Below are 23,307 nucleotides of genomic sequence, written 5' to 3'. Positions count from 1 at the left end.
TTCTAACCCTTAAAGCTATACTCCAGCCAAAAATCAAATTACCCCATGATTTACTCACCCTTAAGCAATCCGAGATACATATATCCATAATCTTTCAGACAAACAAACATACACTCACCTAAAGGATTATTAGGAACACCATACTAATACTGTGTTTGACCCCCTTTCGGTTGTGCGTGTTGTGGTTTCACAAATGCAGATTGTGAAATACTCAGACCGGCCCGTCTGGCCCCAACAACCATGCCTCACTCAAAATTTCTTAAATCAGCTTTCTTTCCCATTCTGACATTCAGTTTGGAGTTCAGGAGATTGTCTTGACCAGGACCACACCCCGAAATGCATTGAAGCAACTACCATGTGATTGGTTGATTAGATAATTGCATTAATGAGAAATCAAACAGGTGTTCCTAATAATCCTTTAGGTGAGTGTATTTGGAGTTATTTTAGTAAATGTCCTTGCCCTTTAAAGTTTATCACAGTAGACAAGAGGAATCAGGGAAGAACTTGTGACTTTAAACCCCAAAAAGTGCATTCATTCTTCACAGAGGCAATCCACATGACTCCAAGGGATTAATAAAGGTCTTCTGCAGGTAATTGATGTGATTTTGTAAAAAAAAAAAACTTTATAAAGTATTATAACTAGCTTCTGGTAATGACGCCAACTTTGATTTGATTCATGAGAGTCACTGCGCTACATACCTATGGCAACTACGCTAAAAGATAGATTGTTATTACAGTTTATAAAGTTTGAAATATGGATATTTTACTTACAAAACTTCATCGATTATGCACAGAAGACTTTTATTAACCCCTTGGGGCTGTGTGGATTACCTTTGTGAAGGATGAATGCCCTTTTAAGGGGTTTAAAGTCAGACGTTATAAAGCTTGGAAGAGCAAAGACATTTACTAAAATAACTCCAAATGTGTTCGTCTTAAAGAGGATGGACATATGTATCTCGGATTGCTTGAGGGGGAGTAAATCATGGGGTAATTTGGATACACTCTAAGGGCATTTCACACTGGAAATAGTTACGTTAGGTTATTCTAATCCCTGGGTAAACAGAATGCTGGATTTTCTGTTTCATGTTTCACACTACTCATACTTTATCCGGGGTATAACACAGATATAACACAGGGTATTCTCCTAATGTGACAATTTATACTGCACTGTTTTTTTTTACGGTACCAACTGTCATGATTGAATAAATTTAGCAGTGTCAGACTGACTGCTTTAAATAACTGCATGCATCAGTGACAAAACAGGTTGCCTTGTAAATCCTTCTTGGCTGTCTTTACCCTCCTGGGACATTTTTTACTCTAATTCAGGTGTTTTCCATCAACTTTGACAGTATTTTCACAGCATATTACAGCGTGTTTCTGTGACGGTAAACACAGATTGTCTTATGAGGAATGTCTCTCGAGTCATATTAATCTAACCCCGATTCATTTCACACTGCACACTTTCGGCACCACAATGCAGGGTTAACTTCGCTAAAGTCATGCTAACCCTGCTTGAGTGCAACACATCACAACCCCAGGTAAAATGTGGTGAGTTAACCTTTTGAAGGATGCAAATCAGAAATCACTCGGTTTTGGAGCAGAGCTACGGTTTAGCTACTGTATATGGTACCAATAAGAGACTACATAGTAGGGGCAGTGGTAGCCTAGTGATTAGAGAATCGTGTTTGTAACCCACAAGTCTCATAGCCTTGAGCAAGGCACCCTAATCCCATTGCTTGAAGGAATAGCTGCCCACTGCTCCGGGTGTGTGCGTGTGTTCACATCTCACCGGGATGAGTTAAAGGTCACATTTCGACTTTCACTTTCAGACATTGGCACACCTATTTGCTTTGCACCTATACATTTAACCTCACCATACCACTAAGCACAGATCTCCCCGAGTTGAACTGTGGCAAGCTGTTCAGTCATCCTCGCAAACGCTTCAGTATTCCTGCTCGCTCTGCTGCAGCCCTGCTTATTATGTATTTAAAGCACTGGAAGATTCCCTGCTGGTTTCCAGCCGTCGACTTCCCTCCTGTCAAAACCACCGTGAGACAGATGAAAGCTTTATGAAGAGCGAGAGGCTATAGAGCTACTATAAGATCTGTATTTAACCACAGCACAAAATATCCCCACATATTGCGTCTTATTAAGGTGTCTCTTGTTATAGATAGCAGAGGGCAATACAGTAATGGTGTATGTGTCATGAATATTGATAAGTTAAGGCGGACATGAGGGCTGCGTATTGAGGGAGCGCTGCATGACAGTTGTGAATATGCAAGAATCTGGGGGTGGGAGAAGCTTCATGTTTTTGCAGTACACAGGAGAGGAAGCTGACCCATTTAAATGGCAGATTCGATGCGTGTGGTGCCTCACAATAAGGTGAGATGGCAGACAAACTCCTAGACTGTGTCAAGAAAAAGGAAACGTGGGCACCGGAGCATTGATTAGATCCGTTTCCACCGAGCATATGGAGAACGATCGTATAGATAATTAAAATAGACATCACAATATGTGAGGAAATGGTATAGGCTTTCAGTTATTATGTAAATTTTATGTTCCTTTTTTGTTTTTCAGTCAGGTCTGTACAGTATTGCGTGTTTGGATAAGGAAGTAATTTCTTTAGTTCAGTGACTGCCAACCCCCAAATCTCTGCCCTCAAGTAGATATAGCTTTAAAGCCAAAGATTTCACTATGATCTTAATTTGTGTCTCATTTTCTCTTTCTGATCTTCTTGCTGTCCTTTCTTTATCTGGCATTTCCTATTCTTCTCATCTCAGTCTTATCCCAGATAAAGCAACACATTCTGATTAGTTCTCGAGATGTTCATTGAATAAAAGGGGGTTGTTTTTAGATCAAACTAAGCAAATGACTCAGACATGCTTTGCCTAAAACGTCATAGTGTGCAATGACGCTTATACGAACAGCAACATTTTTTAGCTGAATGACTGCATATAGCATATTTTAATCATTCAGTGTATCTTCTATTATTTATTTTAAAATAACTCTCTTTTAAACTATCTTTCATGCTGTTTTTATATAAAGGCTACTTTATACCGCATTAACAAGTGACGACAAACTTTGGGTTTTATTGAGTCAGTGCTGCCATGCAAAGGCAAAATACACTAAATACCACTAAAACACTGAAACATAAAAAACAGTGATTTTGATTGATCTCATAATACATTTTGGTATTGCAAAAATGAGTGTGTAAACGGGCGTGCACACAAAAGCTTTTGAACTCGGCTGAAACGCCCGGCGGACAGCTTTATTTCAGCCGACTGCCAGCTTTCTTCAGCTGAGCGCACTGGTTTTGTTTATCAGTCGTTGTACAATGCACCGGTTGGTTGTTGTGATATTTGTCTCACCCCTCCTCCACTGTGATTGGACGGTCGTGTAAGAGCTGACATTAAAGGATTACTCCATCCATTTTTGTAAAAAAATCCAGATAATTTACTCACCACCATGTCATCCAAAATGTTGATGTCTTTCTTTGTTCAGTCAAGAAGAAATTATGTTTTTTGAGGAAAACATTCCAGGATTTTTCTCATTTTAATGGACTTTAATGGACCCCAACACATAACAGTTTTAATGCAGTTTAAAATTGCAGTTTCAAAGGACACTAAACGATTCCAAACGAGACATAAGGGTCTTATCTAGCAATACGATTGTCATTTTTGGCAAGAAAAAAAATGCACTTTTAAGCCACAACTTCTCGTCTTCTTTCGGTCGTGTGACGAGCCAGCGTGACCTTACATAATACGTCATCACGTCAAGAGGTCACGGATAAAAGAGGACCGTTCCGACGTTGTTGTATGTCGAATGATACTAATTAATGTCTTTGTGTCAGTTTATTGTTTAAAATGGTCCGCAAATGTGCGTTTCATATATGTAACATGTGACCTTTCAACGTCACTATGCAATTATGTGAGGTCAGGCTGGCGCATCATACGACTGGAGGAAAACGAGAAGTTGTGCTTTAAAAGTGGATATTTTTATTAGGATCGTTTAGGGTCCTTTGAAACTGCAATTTGAAACTGCATTAAAACTGTTAAGTGTTGGGGTCCATTAAAGTCCATTAAAATGAGAAAAATCCTGGAATGTTTTCCTCAAAAAACATAATTACTTCTCCACTGAAGAAAGAAAGACATAAACATTGTTAGTGAGTAAATTATATTTTTTTAGGAAAATGGACTAATCCTTTAACGAGCTGAGTTTTTTACACCAAGCTGAATATTTTTCAACTCTCTGCGCTCATCGCTGGGCGCTGAAAAAACAGTAAGCACCGGCTTTCAGCGTGGAAAAAAACTGCCAGCTGCTGGCTTTTTTTGAAAGACGCAGCGCTTCCATTGGAAACAATTGAAAACATGCAGCGGGCGTAAAAGCTTTGGTGTGCACGCCCCCTTAAACCTTTATGCGTGTCAGTCCTTTATAGTGTTTAAAATGTTGCCATTATTTGATTTAAAAAAAAATAAGTAAGAAAAATCACTTCAAGGTGTATTTCTGAAGATTATGATGGGAATACAATGCACTGTTAAAAACCCCAGTGTAATATCACCCTACTGTTTCATTGATGTTTTTAATGTTACATAATCCATCAACATTATTGTCTTAGACCGTACTGGGTTTGTCTATTGAAATTGTTATCTTACAAAATTATGCTCTTGGCCCATGCTGGTATTTTCTACAATCATCTGAGCTGATTATCTAGGAATATAAAATCTGCCAGTTTCCCCCCAGCCAGTCAAACGAGCACTGGATTAATGAAGAAGTATGACACCAGTGACATTAAAAGACCCTTTGTAGGGACCTCCTTAATTTCCAGGCAATTATGACATACCCTGTCAAGAGAGCATGTAGGGCCTGCAATACAGAAAAGAAAGGAACAAATGAAAGAAGAGAATGTGGAAATAAAAGGCTTTCACAGGACTGAATGTAGAGTCACGAACGGTAATGATGAAGAACTAGCAGCGGTTCTGTTGTTAAACACTGAGCTGACCTGCTGCTTTTCTCCGTTTGTCTCCTAATTGGGTCTCATATGCAACTGAGGCACGGATTCACCCTGCTGGGATTTGTGTGTGTGAGTGCCGTGCTCCTTCGCACCTCTCAGAAGTGCAACATGACTGCCTGTCGTCATTGCGCCTAATTGATCATCATTGTTATGTCTGCACACATAGGCTATTGTGAACTTGGCATTTTGAAGGGTTTTGAGTTTAAAAGACAAAAACTGACTTTCTTTTTCATAAAATGGTCTGCAGTTATAAATCACAACATTTAAAGGTGCTGTGTGTAGATTCTAGCAGCATCTAGCTGTGCGATTGTGAATCTTTCAAAATGCATAGAGAAGCAACAGGACACAACATGCTCTGTAGAGTAGTTTGTCTTTTTAGGGCTACTGTAGAAACATGGTGGCACGAAATAGTGAGTTCCATCTAAAGGGACCCACAGTGCATGTAGATAAAAACGGCATTTTGGTCAACCATTCTCTGCAAGCATGTGAAAAAATAGGTTGTTGAAATTTGCCTTTCCCTGTGACTATCCAACCACGACACTGCCATTTATTGCAGAGATCAACTCATTTGCATTTTAAAGGACACCCCTTTAAAGGTACACAATACTAATTAAGGTACAGTAATATACACAAAAAAACGTACAACCTCGTATCATGTTTAGTATTCCTGTAAATGGTTAGGATTTTAAAAGGGTTTTAAAGTTGTGCTTCTATTGGCTGACCAGACACAGTGTTTAATATAAGCTTAGCCTTGCCATTAATGTTACACAGAGCTTCATTCAATTCAAATTGGATGATGGTGGGGGAGACTCCTGAGAGGAAGCTAAATTAAGATGGAGGGATGTTTGGTAAATATTGACTGCTGTGTAATAAAAAGGTAGAGGACAGAGGGACAAATATTGACTCAATAGGTTTTCTCTCCAAATATTCACTTCAAATCATTTTACACCAAGAAATATAGAGGTGGTACAATCCCTAATAGGTGAATTTCTTGAATCTGAAATAATATTACAAATGATAATGAAAATTAAGCTTAGGACCTTTGTGTAATAAATATATATGTACTGTGCAAAAGTCTTAGGCCACCATCACCAGCTTTGTTGTTTTAGCAAAGTTTTAATGTCCATCCATATTTATTTTTCACTCTTTTTTAAGATACAAACAGAAAATACAGGAAATATGTACACAAAATTAAAAATAAAACAATTTTCAGAACTAAATGTCTTCTTCAGGCATCAGTCAGTGTTTAGTGTGACCTCTCTTGGCACAAAACACATCTTAAGCTTTTTTGAGGTGACTGAAGTAATTTGATTAGAATTAGAAATTAGGATTTAATTTCATTTAGGTTTAAAAGATCCTGCAGTTTTCTGCTATTGCTCAAGTGGAAGGGGAGTTTACCTTAAATACTTGACACTTCAGCTTATACTTTTATACTGTTTTTAATACTACATACACATTTCCTGTATTTTCTGGTTGTATTCTAATAAAGAGACTGAGAAATAAATATATATGATCACTATGCAATTGCAAAAACAACAAATCTATATGGTACCATGGTGGTCTTAGACTTATGCACAGGACTGTATGTGGAAATGTATATATTTACACATACATTTGCAAAAATTGTTAGTATGAGTGTCATCGTGCTGAATGATACTCTCTTTCATCATTGCATATTTGGAGCAGTGAAATAAGAAAATTGTGGGGTAGAGGCATGCAAATGTCTGTTTAGATATGCAGATTTGTGGGATACACAGAGAGGATGGTCCTCAGAACCCACTCAGCACTGAAGTTTTGACATTGCTTGAATAGGAATAAAGTAGAGGGGGTCTTAACAAGCACTGCATCCACCCTGAATTTGACTCAATAAATGGCTCACTCCCAAATCAACTGCTACTTTCTGTCTTTGCCTCTCCTAACCCTCGCACACAGAGTTAAACTCTTTCACTTTCTAAGCTAAGGGACACTCAAGAACTTGAGCATTCATATTTTACCAGCACTAAAAGCCTTAGGTGGGATTAAGGATTTAACAGTCAGCATAAGACCTCTTGATATGTATTTAAAACACCTCTATTGGCTACATATTTTAATTTTGCTGCTTCATGTTAACACTGAAAATGGGTCTGGGATCTGTCTGGGATCGTTTGATTTTTGGTTCATTTATACTCCCATTTACACACACATACCGTAAAGTCACGTGATATATTTTTTCCACAGTGTCCGAAGTTTGCTAGTTCTCTCAAGAAAGCGTGTTCTGTCATGCTGTTGAATGATCTCAGCTTCAGCGCGGATTGTGACCTCTGATCTCTGCTTTAGTCCAGTTTGCAGACATTTCTCGACATGAATGTTGACCTGTGTTTAAATCCCTGTGTCAAAGAGCCGAACCATAAATTCTGGTTGCAATGACATGTACGTCCTCACAACGGCACGCCCCTAATGGCATTGTTTCTGAAAGGTGCTACAGAAGTTTCTTCACATCAATGCCATAGATAGTAGAACAATTTTTGCTTTCCCATCCCATCAAACCATTCAGTCAAATTTCTTTTAAAGTTTATAGTCTGTAAACCACTTAAAAGCCCTTGATTTATATCATGAGCTCTTTAGCGGAGAGATCCAGAAACATTCATTAGAAATCGCAAAAGAAGTATTTCTGAAGGAATTATTGGATCTCTTTAATAAGAAACTGCTTTATTTGGTTCACAAAACTAGTTTGAGTGATGGCTTGGTGTGTGCGCGTGTTGTGTCAGGGCAGACAGGGAGCATATTGGCAGTGAATTGTGGTTGATGGGCACAGCTACAGTCACTGGTGGAAACAGCAATAGATTGGTCACAACAGATTATAGCCAGAACACTGTATTTTTTATCACACTGTGCCACACACATGCAAAACACCATCCTGGCAGATGCCTTTAAGATAAGCCAGACTGTTGTATTTGTATTTAATGAGATGCTTTTGTGCCAAGAACGACGATTTCTTGAGTTAGCTTTAGATCTTGTTTAAATAAGCAACATATCTGTTTTTGTAGGTTTGTAAGAAGATAAGAGACAGCATTAAAATATTCAAAAATCACTACTACAATGTTATATATTTTCTTTGCATGTGTACATTATTACATACATTATTCCAAGTGTTTTCAATTAAAAGTAATAGGGCCCTATCTTGCACCCAGCGCAATTGACTTTGTCAGTGACGCATGTATCATTCGTATTTTGCGCCGGCGCACAGCGGGGTTTTTCCCTCCACAGATGCACGTCAGCAAACTAGGGAATGAACTTGCGCTCCCTGGGCGGTTCAGCGCAAAAAGGAGGCGTGTTGCGGCGCAAACCATCTCTTATGCTATTTTGCAGTTTCAAAAAACAATTGCGCTACTAACCAAAAAAAACTAGTCTAAAGTCAGTGGCGCGTTGCGCGTGGTTCATTATGCTATTTTAAGGGCGCATGCTTGACCATAATGTATAGCGTGCACAACGCGCATACACTTTGCTTATCTAATCTACACAGATGCAACAGTTATTTTTGCAAATCATAAATTGTTACACTTAAAAATATTAATACACGAGATAAGGGGAATCATAGTGGTGAGCATTGTGGTGATATTTTTTATTTATTCTCATGCAAATAACGATTAAAATATTTTCATAACTTTGTTGTGTGGCTGTATTACGTTTATTTTATGTAAATAATAGTTAAAATGTTTTCATAAGAAACCTTAATGTATATGAACTTGATTTGTAAGAGTACGTTGGGGTTGGACCTTGCTTGCGTTTCTTGGGTCCGATTTCAAAGCCCCCAAACCCTTTCAGCGGTGAGGGTGGACGCAGCGATGTCCTCTGCTGGCGTCAAGTCCTGAGGCAGATCCACCTCCCGTTACACGGCGAGCCCGATTTATGCTGGCAAGCGTGGGATTCCCCCGTACAAGGACGTCGGTCTCCTCGGCTGTGAACCGCTCCTGGCGTGCGCCTGGTAAATCCGTCATAATAATAGCAACCCGCCACGGAACTTGCGCCCTTGCGTTTAAAGGGAATGTTGGCTAGCGTTCTGATTGGTTTATTTGACGTTACGCCCAAACCACACCTATGAATAATGAACCTACTTCAGACCAACCCCTTATTGATTTGCGCCCGGCGCAAGAGTTATTTCTCACGCCGGGAAAATAGCAACAGCGCCCAAGATCCGCCCACAAACTCACTTGCGCGTTGCGCTTCGCACTTGCGTTTCAGATCGTTAAAATAGAGCCCATAATGTTAAATGTCTATTTTAAAAATATTTTAGTGGGCACCTCAAAACCAAAAACTAAAAAGCGTACTGAACAAAGAGCAAAATTTGCTTAAAACATGACATCACTACTTTCATCCCCAGTTCATAGTGGCCCATATACTGTATGTGTATGTGTGAAGTACTCTGCTGATCAGAGACAGCATATTTTCATCCCTCTTTAGTCTGTACTTTCTCTTCTCCCCCATGTTGTTTTGTGAGTGTGTATTTGAATCCTGTACACCGTCAACAGTAACTCATACTGAGTTATTTGCTTCTCATCCCCAGGCTCACTTACATAACTGAGGGCTTTACAATGCTCCTCACAGCTCTGCCATTTGCCTCACGCCCCGCCGCTGGCCATGCTGATGTGGTGTAGCTGCTCAGCATATGCCAATTAATGCAATAAGCCTCTTGATTGATGCATCTATTATATGTCTGCAAGGACTGCAACTGTAGCAATACTGCTACTACGCAATGCTCTGGTCTGTTTCTGCAGCTGCTTAAGTTTTCATTCATGCATTTTGGCATTTAATCCAAAAATTTCAAGATATGTTTTTTTTGTCAGTATGTGTTTGAACCCATAACCTTTGCTCTGCCTCATGAACAACTATAAGTTGTGTGTTAACGTGGGTCATAATGAATGACTATTTGACTAGTAAACCACAGGGGCAGCCAGTGACTTCTTTTCTAAGAGGGCGGGAATTGAAAATTTGTGTTCGGAGTGTCATGTGTGTAACTCGTAATGTCGAAATATGTGTTTGGTGCGTCATGTGAACCTATGTGCATCATGCGTCGTGTCAAAATATGTTCCTGCTGCACATCCATCAAAAGGGTTTATGCTAAAAGAGGCGCTCACGTTCACAAAATACACTCATGATTACACATAAGATTAAGCAAGTATTTGGCAAATGCGAGCGAGCGTCTCTTTTATCCTAAACCCCTTGGAATCATCTGAAGCAGACATATATTTTGACATGACGCGTGATGCACATAGGTTCACATGACATGCCAAACACATCTTAACATGACAAGCTACACACATGACAGGCAAAATACAAGTCACCGGCCCCCACTGGTCAACCAACTAGCCCGTAGTGAGATTGCCAAGTATAGGACTTAAACTCCCTATCTAAACACAGCTGATGTAGCCATATACATGGGCCGTTATTTTTACACTAATGATGCTGCGAACAGCCTTGATGCTATTTATAGACCTGGCATGGTGTTTGGCAATAGTAAAGAAGCTTAGTTGATGCCAAGTGCATGATTTTGTGCCCGGGAGGTGAGGAAGTTGCGGGGGTGATGAATATAGTAATGTCATTAAATCGGGTATGCATACACGAGTAACTATCAAAGCGTTAAGAGCGTGCAAAAATTTTTTACATTATGCTTGAGATACGAATGATTACATCATGCACGCAGTGGTGCAAATAGTGTATGCTCTAGGCTTTCAAAGGTACTTAAATACAACAGAGGTTTGCTAAAGTCACATTAAAGATCAAGCTGATGTATATTTTGGGAGAGGAACCTTGCGTCACCACATAGATCCATGTAGTAATAAAGATCCCACAATGTTGAGGGAGATGTTGATGCGTGTCCTTGTGAGATTTAGTCAAGAGACCTAATGCAGCAGTCATGCATGTGTACTTCCAGCTCTTATATAAACTTTTCTCTGTAGCGATTCTTGAAGATGGGGTAGAATTTGATGTTTGTTACTATTCCACGCTAGAGGCACATATGATTTGATATGAGATGAGATGGAGAGAGAAAAAGTGGATCAAAGGAAAGTATTAAGAAGAAAGTAGGAAAGATGATTTGTAGGGCTTTCAAAGCATTTTTGTACCTTGTATGATGTTTGTGGCCTAAATCATGTTTTATTGCATGTTTAAACAAAATAGAGAAGCTGCATTTTTACGTTTATAATTACCCCAAAGGTTCTTTTAAGCTTATTGAAATATGTCAGTGTTGATTATTTGATAAAACAGGCAAATAACTTTAATTCATTTTAAATCAAATCCGTTTTGCCCTGGAAACAGATCACACATCTTTTAAATTCAACTAAAGAGATATCACAGAGGCTGGGTGTGTACAATATTAAATTTATGAGTGGTAATTATGTTAAAGGGGTCTTTCCTGCATTATATGAGGTGTTATGTAAGTTTAAATATGGAGTGTTTTATGTGTTTAGAGCAAAAAAAAAAAAAAATGCCAACAAATCTGGCAACATGCCTGGTTTAAAGGTCAGGGCAAAAATGTCCATGTTGTAAACATAATTGGCCAAACTGATTTTGCAATTTAATGTGTAAGATTTATTACATTCTAGTGTGTTATATTGAAGACATGTGCATGTGTATTTTTATATGCTTATATATCCCCTCGTTACGTCTGACATCATGCACCGCTTTCGGGTCCAATCAATCTCAAATGCCATAGGGAAATAACAAAATCATGCCAATATGCACTCGTATCATGATGCAAAACTACCAAAAACACCCGATCCTAATTATTATCATCATAACAAAATCTGAGATGACCAGACATGGACTCATAGACATGAATATTTTATGAATTATTAATATATTGCTCTCGGTGATTCTGTGAGCATGGAGACTGTGAGTTTATAAATTTTTCACTTAAATGTGTAATATGAATAAATAGTGCTCATAAACAGCTGTTTAAATAATATCCTCTATTGAAATTAGTGGAGGCATGGACCCAGAAACAGTATTCGTTACATCATGAGCGGATTGGGAACTGCTTTCATTTTCTTGCTTCATTAATATGGTTGAACCTGCCCCCATAAAGGTAAAAATCATTTTAAAGGGGACATATCATAAAAATCTGACTTTTTCCATGTTTAAGTGTTATAATTGGGTCCCAAGTGCTTCTATCAACCTAGAAAATGTGAAAAAGATCAACCACGTAACTTAGTTTTGGTAAACCATTCTCTGCAAGCATGTGAAAAAGAGAAATTAAGAAATTTGGCTCCCCCTGTGATGTCAGAAGGGGAAAATACCACCCCTTAATCTGCATCATCCAACCACTACACTGCCATTTAGGGCAGAGATCAGCTCATTTGCATTTTAAAGGACACACCCAAAAACGGCATTTTTGCTCACACAAAATGGCAATTTTAACATCCTATAAAAATTCAATATTTTGAGTTAGAACTTCACATGCGCACTCTGGGGACACCAAAGATTTATTTGACATTTTCAAAAAGTCTTGTGAAATGTTCCCTTTAAACAATCAAGTATTGCTCATTAATATCTACAGTGATTAATTTAGATTAATTTTAACAATGACACATCCTTTAAAAATCTTTTGGTTGCTGTTGTCAGACATTCTGCTTGCACACATGTAACCCCTTAAGTTATCTGATGCTTTTCTCTGCTTTAAAGCTGTTCATTGCATAATTTGTATAATTTAATGTTCATATTTAATTTGTCAGAATGAGGACAAGCGTTACAATTAGATTAACAGACTTGTTATTGTTAAAATTATTGCCACCTATTTAAATGTTTCCTTTAATTATGTGTGTTTCAGAAGTTTATTGGTTGTGGACACAGATAACGTTGCACTGCCACCATGCCTCACATGCGCCTGCCGTCCGTCCCATGCCTTTTCTCTCTTCTCATCCTGATCTTCTTCTTGGGCCTTACCAATGTCTCTCAGGCCAGCCCCGATGTGTCCCACAGCAGTCCAGCAAACTGTTCAGGAGAGGACAGCTGCTCAGAAGGCGTAGTTTTGCCGGTGTGGAACCCCCAAAACCCCTCCGTCGGTGATAAGGTCGCACGTGCCATTGTCTACTTTGTGGCCCTCATCTACATGTTCCTGGGCATGTCAATCATCGCTGACCGGTTCATGTCCTCCATCGAGGTCATCACGTCTCAAGAGAAGGAGATAACGATCAAGAAACCCAACGGTGAAACCACCACAGCGACCGTCCGCATCTGGAACGAGACCGTGTCCAATTTGACCCTCATGGCTTTGGGATCATCGGCTCCTGAGATCTTGTTATCTGTAATTGAGGTCTGTGGCCACAAGTTTGAAGCAGGTCACCTTGGTCCAAGCACGATTGTGGGCAGCGCAGCATTCAACATGTTTATTATCATCGCCATCTGTGTTTACGTGGTTCCTGATGGTGAGGTGCGAAAGATCAAGCACCTAAGGGTTTTCTTCGTGACCGCAGCCTGGAGTGTGTTCGCATACATCTGGCTGTACTTAATTCTCTCCGTCTTCTCTCCTGGTGTGGTGGAAGTCTGGGAAGCTGTGCTCACATTCCTCTTCTTCCCGCTGTGCGTGGTTCAGGCCTGGATCGCTGACCGTCGCCTGCTCTTTTACAAATACGTCCACAAGCGCTACCGTGCTGACAAGAATCGCGGTATTATAATTGAAACGGAGGGTGACGGTATGTTTACCAAAATGGATATGGAGATGGATGGGCAGGGCATCAATTCCCACAAGGAGGCTCTTGATGGCATGCTAGCTGGAGTAGAGGAAGGAGGAGGTGGTGGTGGAGGAGAGGAAGAGGAGGCCAGGAGGGAAATGGCCCGTACGCTTAAGGAGCTCAAACAGAGACACCCGGACAAGGACATGGAGCAGCTGATTGAGATGGCTAACTATCAAGTTTTGGTGCAGCAGCAGAAAAGTCGAGCTTTCTACCGCATCCAGGCCACACGCATGATGATCGGAGCGGGCAATATCTTGAAGAAGCATGCAGCAGACCAGGCCAGGAAGGTGGTGAGCTGTCATGAATCTAATGCCCAGGAAGAAGACCCTCACACCATCTACCTTGAGTTTGAGCCCTCGCATTACCAATGCTTCGAGAACTGCGGATCCTTAAAACTTTCAGTCACTCGGCATGGTGGAGACAGTGGCTGCACTGTTAAGGTAATGATTAAATCTCTACGCTTTATGCACAGATGTACAGTCATTATTTTACAGTGATTGTCATTTTTGAGGTCAGAAACCCTAATGAGTACCAAGGGCAAGGAAATACTCTCAACGCTATTTTTAATAATTACAGCACTTAAAAGATGAGCGAACTAATGACAGCATTTGGAACGTTCATTAATTTTATCATTTTAACATCACCAGAGGAAATCAGTTAAAAATGAGATTCATGAATTTGAAGAATTATCAGATTTTTTCATTCTTCAAATAAAAGACATTAAACAGAATTAAACAATTAAAACAGTAGTGTTGTTGTTACATGAATGCATTACATGTGTACTTCCTGATCTTTACTTTAAATGGAAGGTTAAGCCAAGCATTTTGGGACACAATCTTTCTTTTAATGTGCTTTGTTGCCTACACTATACTATATTAATACTATTCTATACTGTACTATGCCAGTGTTTACAACAGATATGAAACATGGTGGTAGCCGGGAGTGGCGCAAATTCAAAATATGTGTTTGTTGCGTCATGTGAACCATGTGCATCACGTGTTTTGTTAAAGTAAATGCCTGCTGCACATGCGTCAAAACTGTTTATGATAAAAGAGATGCTCACGTTCCCCAAATTCACACAAGACACTCCCTTAACAGTAAACTCTGATTACGCATGAGATTATGCATGTGTTTGGCAAACGCGAGCTTCTCTTTTCTAATAAACCCTTTAGACGCGTCTGCAGCAGGCACTTATTTTGACAAGACATGTGATGCACATAGGATCACTTGACACGCAGAACACATATTTTGAAATTACAAACCAGGGCTACATACATGTTGTGACAAACTTAGCATCGAGCACCCTCGAAAAAAGAAGTCACCGGCTGCCACAGCGTTTAAGTGCAAGGGATTAACATTAGCATTGCTTTTTTGCTACCATCTTTGTGCTCTCTGAGCAAACTTTTTAGATATGAAAAGACGGTTTATTTATAATAATATTATAAAGAAAGTGCAGTGTGTGGTCGTAACTTTCAAAACAAGAGCCAGTTGTTATCGCTGACTGGCTCTGATCATGGGCGTTCTTCGATCGATTTAGGTTTTACACACAATGTTAATCAGACCTGGGACCTAAAGTAATTAAACTGGGACCGACCCAGACCCCATTGACCATTTAAAATATAGACCTGGAACTGTACAGGTCTCGGGTCCTCTGTAAATATCTCTAATCATCCATACAAATCTGCTCAAATTCAGAAGCATAGAAAGATACAATATGACACAGTCTTGCCTCACGTTGCACCCATTCATCGAGAAACAGTGAGCACGCAAACGCACACCAAACTCAACAGGAGAGACACGACATGCTCACATGCAAAATGTCATTATCAAAGAGTATTATCACGGAAGAACAAAAAAGACAAAATTTGATGCCAAACATACTTGGGCGGTTGTTAAAGGATTAGTCAATTTTCTTAAAAAAAAATCCAGATAATTTACTCACCACCATGTCATCCAAAATGTTGATGTCTTTCTTTGTTCAGTCGAGAAGAAATTATGTTTTTTGCAGGATTTTTCTCATTTTAATGGACTTTAATAGAGCCCAACAATTAATACTTAACCCAACACTTAACAGTTTTTTTCAGTGGAGTTTTATTGGACTTTAAACGATCTCAAACGAGGCATAAGGGTCTTATCTAGCGGAACAATTGTCATTTTTCACAAGAAAAATAAAAAATATGCACTTTTAAACCACAACTTCTCGTCTACGTTCGGTCCTGAAAAGCGTAAATGCGTAGTGACGTAGAGAGGTCACGTGTTACATATATGAAACGCACAATTGCGGACCATTGTAAACAATAAACTGACACAAAGACATTAATTAGTATCAGTTGACATACAACAACGTCAGAACAGTCCTCTTTCTCCACACTTGTAAACACTGGGGCGTAGTTTCGCGTTCGTCCTCTGTGACCTCTTGACGTCATGACGTATTGCGTGAGGTCGCGCTGCCGCATCACGACCGGATCTAGATGAGAAGTTGTGGTTTAAAAGTGCATATTTTTTATTTTTCTTGTCAAAAATGACAATCGTTTCGCTAGATAAGACCCTTATGCCTCTCTTGGGATTGTTTAGAGTCCTTTGAAACTCCATTAAAATGAGAAAAATCCTGCAATGTTTTCCTCAAAAACCATAATTTCTTCTGGACTGAACAAAGAAAGACATCAACATTTTGGATGACATGGTGGTGAGTAAATTATCTGGATTTTTTTTAAGAAAATGGACTAATCCTTTAATCTGGGCGGCTTGTCCAAGTCAATGTGTGGGAAACACTGTATACTGTACTATGCTATGCTATTCTATGCTATACTATTCTATCAAATCCTGTATAATCCCAGAAAACACAAATTGATTTAAAAATGTATCCCTTGTAATACGCAATGACTTTGGACACTTTGGTGTAAATGTATAAAAACTATGCTATGCTATGCTGTACTGTACTACTACTGTAATTAAGTACTTTTAAATTCATTTTAAAATGATACTCCACATTTGAATCTCTAAGCGTCTGTTAAAAGTTTAGTTAAACAGATTCCATGTGTAAGACCTATTAATCTGTACACAAATTGTATTTCATATCTTTACAAAATAAAGCACTGCATCAGCACTCTAGATGTATAACAAACTTTTCCTGTGCCTAGGTTGACTATCGCACAGAAGACGGTACGGCTAATGCAGGATCAGACTACGAGTTTGCCGAGGGCACTCTGGTCTTCAAACCGGGCGAGACCGTGAAGGAGCTGACGGTTGGCGTGATTGATGATGACATATTTGAGGAAGACGAGCATTTCTACGTAAACCTCAGCAATCCTCGAGTCGTCCATCGAGCTGAGGTCTCAGTCCTAGACACCAGTGCCGTGTCTCCAGGCAGCATCGTCATAGGGTCCAGCCACGTCCCTCCAAAAGCCGCTCTGGGTAATGCTCACAGCGCCACGGTGACCATCTACGACGACGACCACGCAGGAATCTTCACGTTTGAGAACAATTCGACACGAGTGAGCGAGAGCGTGGGCATCATGCAGGTGAAGGTTCACAGAACGTCTGGAGCACGAGGGAAGGTGGCAGTACCGTACCACACTACAGAGGGCACGGCCAAGGCTGGAGAAGACTATGAAGAGGTGGCTGGCAAACTGGAGTTCCTCAATGATGAGACCATGTGAGTTAAATATTCTTTTGAGAATTAAAATGTTTTAAGTGTGCAGGTGCGAATTTCAGCGAGAAGGCATTTTGTCATTGCCATCACTCAGTATGCCAAATACGTGTACAGAGCATATGTTTGTCTGCTGGAAGCCAAACAAAATCAAATCTTGAAATTGTTTACACAAATCCTTTCACTTTTATTCTGCACTTACAGTATATTTGCATTTCCCCGATGACGAACCTGGGGACTTTTGTACCTAAAAGGTACATATTGGTACCTCTAAGGTACATGCTGATACATTGGAACTTTAAGGGGTTAAAAGGTACCATCCCAGTGACAAAAAGGTACAACTTTTGCACCTTTTTTCTAATATTTCAATTAGGTTCGGGTAATAATGTCATCATAAAAACTGTTGTGATCAGGGTTCTAAATTAACACCCGCCAACCCGCCAAATGCGGGTTAAAATTAATTTTGGCGGGTGTTCATAAAAACTTACTAGCCAGTTTGGCCGGTGATGCATGAGGCATTGCATGCATGATACATAATGCTCTGTTCTCGGACATTTATTCCTCTGGCAGTACTTCCTACATTTCCCATGAACACTGTACCGTAATGCTACGTGATGATGTTTCATACACCCATTGGCTGCGCGCAGTTTGCAGTGAAACCAGCGCGAGAAACCATGGAAATGAACGGAGCGCATCCACAATAACACACAAGGAAGGCGGCACATGCCATAGTTTAAATCTGTTGTGCCCCGGTGTAAATCTCAAGTTAAGATTTTAGCAGTTAACTAGTGTATTCCTTTACAAAGATAATAGCGGCAAAAACGGATCTATATGCGCTTGTAAAAGCGAATAAGCGATGCAGCAGGCGCACTGATGCATACACGCACAAAGCCATGTCGGCGCGTCATTGCGTTTATCCACGCACAACCGCATTCAACGTCACGCGATTATGTTAGCTTATAAAAACATGACGAAACTAAAGTAAGTTTCTAAATTATAATGTTAATCTTATTTTGACTCGATTACTATTGGCTTCTGTGGACGTCAGAAATGTTTTTTGCAAAGCAGGGAAAGGGAAGCAGAAAGGAAAGATGATGAGACTAAGGGAGGTAAGAGAAAACTACATCCTCACACCCTGTCAGGTCTCAAACATTAGAGGAAAACATTTCAGGAGAACCTCTTGTCAAGTCTATAGAATTGCATTGTTGCTGAGAAAATCAACACATGTATGAAATTAATATTTAGTTTACTAATGTTTATCTAGGATATACATCAACAGTTAGCAGTAACTATAACTGAGATTATTTTAGTATAGCAGTCATAAAATGACTGGTTTCTTAAAATATTGTACGAATATTCTTGTAAAAATAAGTTATTAATCATTGCTATCATTGTATAATGTTGAAAATATGCATGTACGTGAAAGAAAAAAACGAAACGAACAATTTGTGGTGGGAACAAATAATTTTAAAGTTGAGGCAGTAGGGCTAAAGGACCATGAGAGTGCCCAAAGTCATCAGAGAGTCTAACGTTAATTAAAACTGCCAAGACAGGTCGTATTGAAGAGAGCCTTGCTTGGAGAAGCCTCACTTTATGTGTGTTTTTCATACTCACAATGTTAATAAAATTATCAAATGCATTCATAATTTCTCTTTTTCACCAGAAAAAATTTGGCTAGTGGAAATGCTGATTGGCTGGTAACTTTAGAAAGTTACCAGCCACATTGGCTGGTGATCAAAAAAGTTAATTTAGAACCCTGGTTGTGATACCACAGATCCCTTTAGTACATTTTTTTTGTGTTTGGATGTAAGTGTAAGCATCCTGATAAATTCTAGTAATTAATCCTTTATTATTTAAATTAATTACTCCTTTTCGGTCCATACATTTAAAACTTCAGAAAGCATAATTTGCTAAACTTATTTTAAATAAAACTAAATCTGAATATTTTTAAAGCAAGATAAATTACTTAAAAAGAAAACTTGGGCAATCTTGAATTAAAGTCATTTTTCTTACCTAACTGACATTTATTTCTTCTTTTAAGCAAAAATATAATACAAATTAGAAAACTGTACTTACACCAATAAAAACTGTTTACCAATGGCGTGTGAAAAATAAATGCAGTTTAAAAAATATTCTCTAAAAACAAGTTTTCAAATACAGTATTATCCATTTCTGCATCCCAAGTCAATGTATCCTCTCGAGTTTTATCATTGAAAAACAAGACAAAATATTGATTTGGAAAAATAATGTTTCTTTACCACAGAATGAGAAGTTATAGCTATACTTTAAAAATTCATTGATAATGGGTAGGCTCATTTTACCCAAACCATAGCTGAATGGAGACTGCTAGGAAATCTGTTTGAAAACACTTACGCTTGTCTTGTGATGTTAATGGTGCAGAAATGACACAGTTCAGTTGATGAAATGATAAGAGATGATAAGAGGTTATGGGTTATGAACAGAGCCGTGTAATAAGCAGAATCATATACATAAGAGTTTTAAGGATAAAATTGAAGAAATGTCAGTCAGCCAGTCAGCGAGGGAGATTAAGAGTGATAAAGATCCTGACTTTTTCCATTCTTGATCAAATCAAAAGTGGCTTGCAGATGTAACATTCAGTGCTGCCACAGATCAGGGGTGACAAAAATATCCTGGAATCTGTTATTGTGAAGAGTGCAAAGCTTGTAGGTAAACAACTTAAATAGCTGTCTGAGAAAATGTAGCTTTCTCAGTCATGGATAGAAAGTATTTACATGAGAGACACAGGACAGGACAGGACAGAAATGTGTTGAAATGGAGGCGTTCTTTCCATGCTTATTGTAGTTGGCCACCTACCCCCTTTGTATTGTATGTAGGTAGGCAGCATCCAAACTAAAAAGTAGTTGTGTGTTTGTTAATAAGGGTGTAAGAGAATATTGACACATGTGAGTATTGTGATATTTAGTTTGGCAATACTGTATTAATTCTCAAAAAAGCAATATTGATATTTTTAAATTGAATTTAATTTTAATAAAAATCGTGACAGTTATTTAGTTTTGAGTTTACATCCTGACCCCTAGATAGCATTTTTCTTATCTCTGAACATAAACAGTGACAGGAGGTACATGGTGGCATGCCACATTTTTTTGCTAAGGTTTTCATATGGTGGTGTGTTCTTAACTGACGCTGTCCCTTGAGCGGGACACCTGAGTTTAATTCAATATTTTGCATGTACATTTTTATCTATCACAACAAACTAGATATCATTGGAAAGCTCTAAGAGTGCAGTTTTCATTCATCATCAGTTTTCATAGCATTTTGGTAAAGGAATGACATAGTGAGAGCCATTTTTAAAAATGCCACAGGTCCACAGGTTATTTGTAACACTAAAACCATATTCTAAACGTAACTGGAAAGCTCTAAGAGTGTAGTTTTCATATTGCATCACCATTTTGGGAAAATTATGATGACGTAGTGAGAGTCCCTTTCTAAAATGTCACACAGCCACAGGTGGACCCACTTTGTTTTTACAAAGCTCTCAGAATGTAGTTTTCTTATTTCAAGGTCATCTGATGATTGAAATGACAGTTTTTTGTTACATGACCCCCCGCCCATAGGAATGCATATTAACTCTTTCACCGCCAGCGTTTTAAAAAAAAGTTGCCAGCCAGCGCCAGCGTTTTTCATGATTTTCACAAAAGTTTAATGCCTTCCAGAAAATGTTCTTCTTTAAATATATAAACATACAATATACCAAATGAAAGAACAGACCCTCTGCTTTCAAACAAAAAAAACGTTTCATCCTACCTTTAGTGGTTCTTTTGCAATCAGCTTTTGAATATGGGTAGGTTTTTGCAAAAACACCATATTTTGAGCAAAAAGCAGACATAATTCCATTTTTGTGACGGACTTTTCATAGAGATCCCATTCAGAGCGATCTTTAAAACAGACACGGACATGCAGCAGCTTGCCATAGGGCAATACTTCCGGGTTTAAAAAGTTGCGGAACCTGGTGGATAATAGCGGTATTGCGGAAAGACGGAAAATCTCGTCATTGGCGGGGAAGCGTTTTCTCTTAATTGACGAGATATCTCGTCAATGGCGGGGAAAGAGTTAATTATTATTTATTCATAACACTATATCCTATTATAAATCTTCAAAACTGTTGACCAACTATATATTGTTGGAAAGCTCTAAGAATGTGGTTGATATTTCAAAACCTTTTTGCATTAATAATAATGCAGTGACAGTAACTTATTAATTTGTGACAAGAGTATGCAGCAGACCGTTGACACCTAGGGCCCTATCTTGCACCAAGCGCAATTGACTTTGTCAGTGACGCATGTATCATTCGTATTTTGCGCCGGCGCACAGCGGGGTTTTTCCCTCCACAGATGCACGTCAGCAAACTAGGGAATGAACTTGCGCTCCCTGGGCGGTTCAGCGCAAAAAGGAGGCGTGTTGCGGCGCAAACCATCTCTTATGCTATTTTGCAGTTTCAAAAAACAATTGCGCTACTAACCAAAAAAAACTAGTCTAAAGTCAGTGGCCCGTTGCGCGTGGTTCATTATGCTATTTTAAGGGCGCATGCTTGACCATAATGTATAGCGTGCACAACGCGCATACACTTTGCTTATCTAATCTACACAGATGCAACGGTTATTTTTGCAAATCATAAATTGTTACACTTAAAAATATTAATACACGAGATAAGGGGAATCATAGTGGTGAGCATTGTGGTGATAGTTTTTATTTATTGTGTGGCTGCGTTAAAAAATTCTCATGCAAATAACGATTAAAATATTTTCATAAGTTTGTTGTGTGGCTGTATTACGTTTATTTTATGTAAATAATAATTAAAATGTTTTCATAAGAAACCTTAATGTATATGAACTTGATTTGTAAGTGTACTTTGGGGTTGGACCTTGCTTGCGTTTCTTGGGTCCGATTTCAAAGCCCCCAAACCCTTTCAGCGGTGAGGGTGGACGCAGCGATGTCCTCTGCTGGGTCAAGTCCTGAGGCAGATCCACCTCCCGTTACACGGCGTGCCCGATTTATGCTGGCAAGCGTGGGATTCCCCCGTACAAGGACGTCGGTCTCCTCGGCTGTGAACCGCTCCTGACGTGCGCCTGGTAAATCCGTCATAATAATAGCAACCCGCCATGGAACTTGCGCCCTTGCGTTTAAAGGGAATGTTGGCTAGCGTTCTGATTGGTTTATTTGACGTTACGCCCAAACCACACCTATGAATAATGAACCTACTTCAGACCAACCCCTTATTGATTTGCGCCCGGCGCAAGAGTTATTTCTCACGCCGGGAAAATAGCAACAGCGCCCAAGATCCGCCCACAAACTCACTTGCGCGTTGCGCTTCGCACTTGCGTTTCAGATCGTTAAAATAGAGCCCCTAGTGGCCGTTGTTGGTAAAACCACTAAAAGTGTGACACAAACCAACTATTACTTACATTATTACTTTTCTGAAACATTTACATTTTTATTATTTTATTTATAAAACAAAAGGGATTTGCGCCAGTTAAGGGGATAATGACAGCTTTCCTAAAATTATATATCCTATTATATTCTTAAAATTGTCTTGTCAAAATAAGTGCCTGCTGCAGACGCGTCCAAAGGGTTTATGATAAAAGAGACGCTCGCATTTGCCAGATACTTGCATAATCTCATGTGTAATCAGAGTTTACTGTTAAGGGAGTGTCTTGCGTGCATTTTTTGAACGTGAGCGTCTCTTTTATATCATAAACGGTTTTGATGCGTGTGCAGCAGGCACTTATTTTGACAAAACACGTGATGCACATGGTTCACATGACGCAACAAACACATATTTTGAAAACACGAGCAACACACATGACACCCCGAACACATATTTTGAATTTGCGCCCCCCCAGAAGAGCAGTCACGAGCCGCCCCTGAATAAAGTTAATAATTAATGTAGTTAAACA

At 39.2% G+C, this 23,307-nt stretch overlaps 1 protein-coding gene across 1 annotated transcript in view; it reads left to right on the top strand.

Moving 5' to 3' along the window:
- The window catches only part of slc8a4a (solute carrier family 8 member 4a), a 66,718-nt gene that overhangs the window by 8,449 nt on the left and 34,962 nt on the right, over nucleotides 1-23,307 (top strand). Inside the window, exons 3-4 of the mRNA XM_065287075.2 lie at nucleotides 12,816-14,162; nucleotides 16,863-17,377. Coding sequence (XP_065143147.1) covers nucleotides 12,858-14,162; nucleotides 16,863-17,377 — 1,820 coding nt within the window. The 5' untranslated portion in view covers nucleotides 12,816-12,857. The remainder of the gene's footprint in view (nucleotides 1-12,815; nucleotides 14,163-16,862; nucleotides 17,378-23,307) is intronic.

Source organism: Paramisgurnus dabryanus, chromosome 18 (genome assembly GCF_030506205.2).
Source record: "Paramisgurnus dabryanus chromosome 18, PD_genome_1.1, whole genome shotgun sequence".
In the NCBI taxonomy this organism is placed as follows: Eukaryota; Metazoa; Chordata; class Actinopteri; order Cypriniformes; family Cobitidae; genus Paramisgurnus; species Paramisgurnus dabryanus.
Note: the sequence above shows the minus strand (reverse complement) of the source record. Positions and strands in the feature narration are given on the sequence as shown.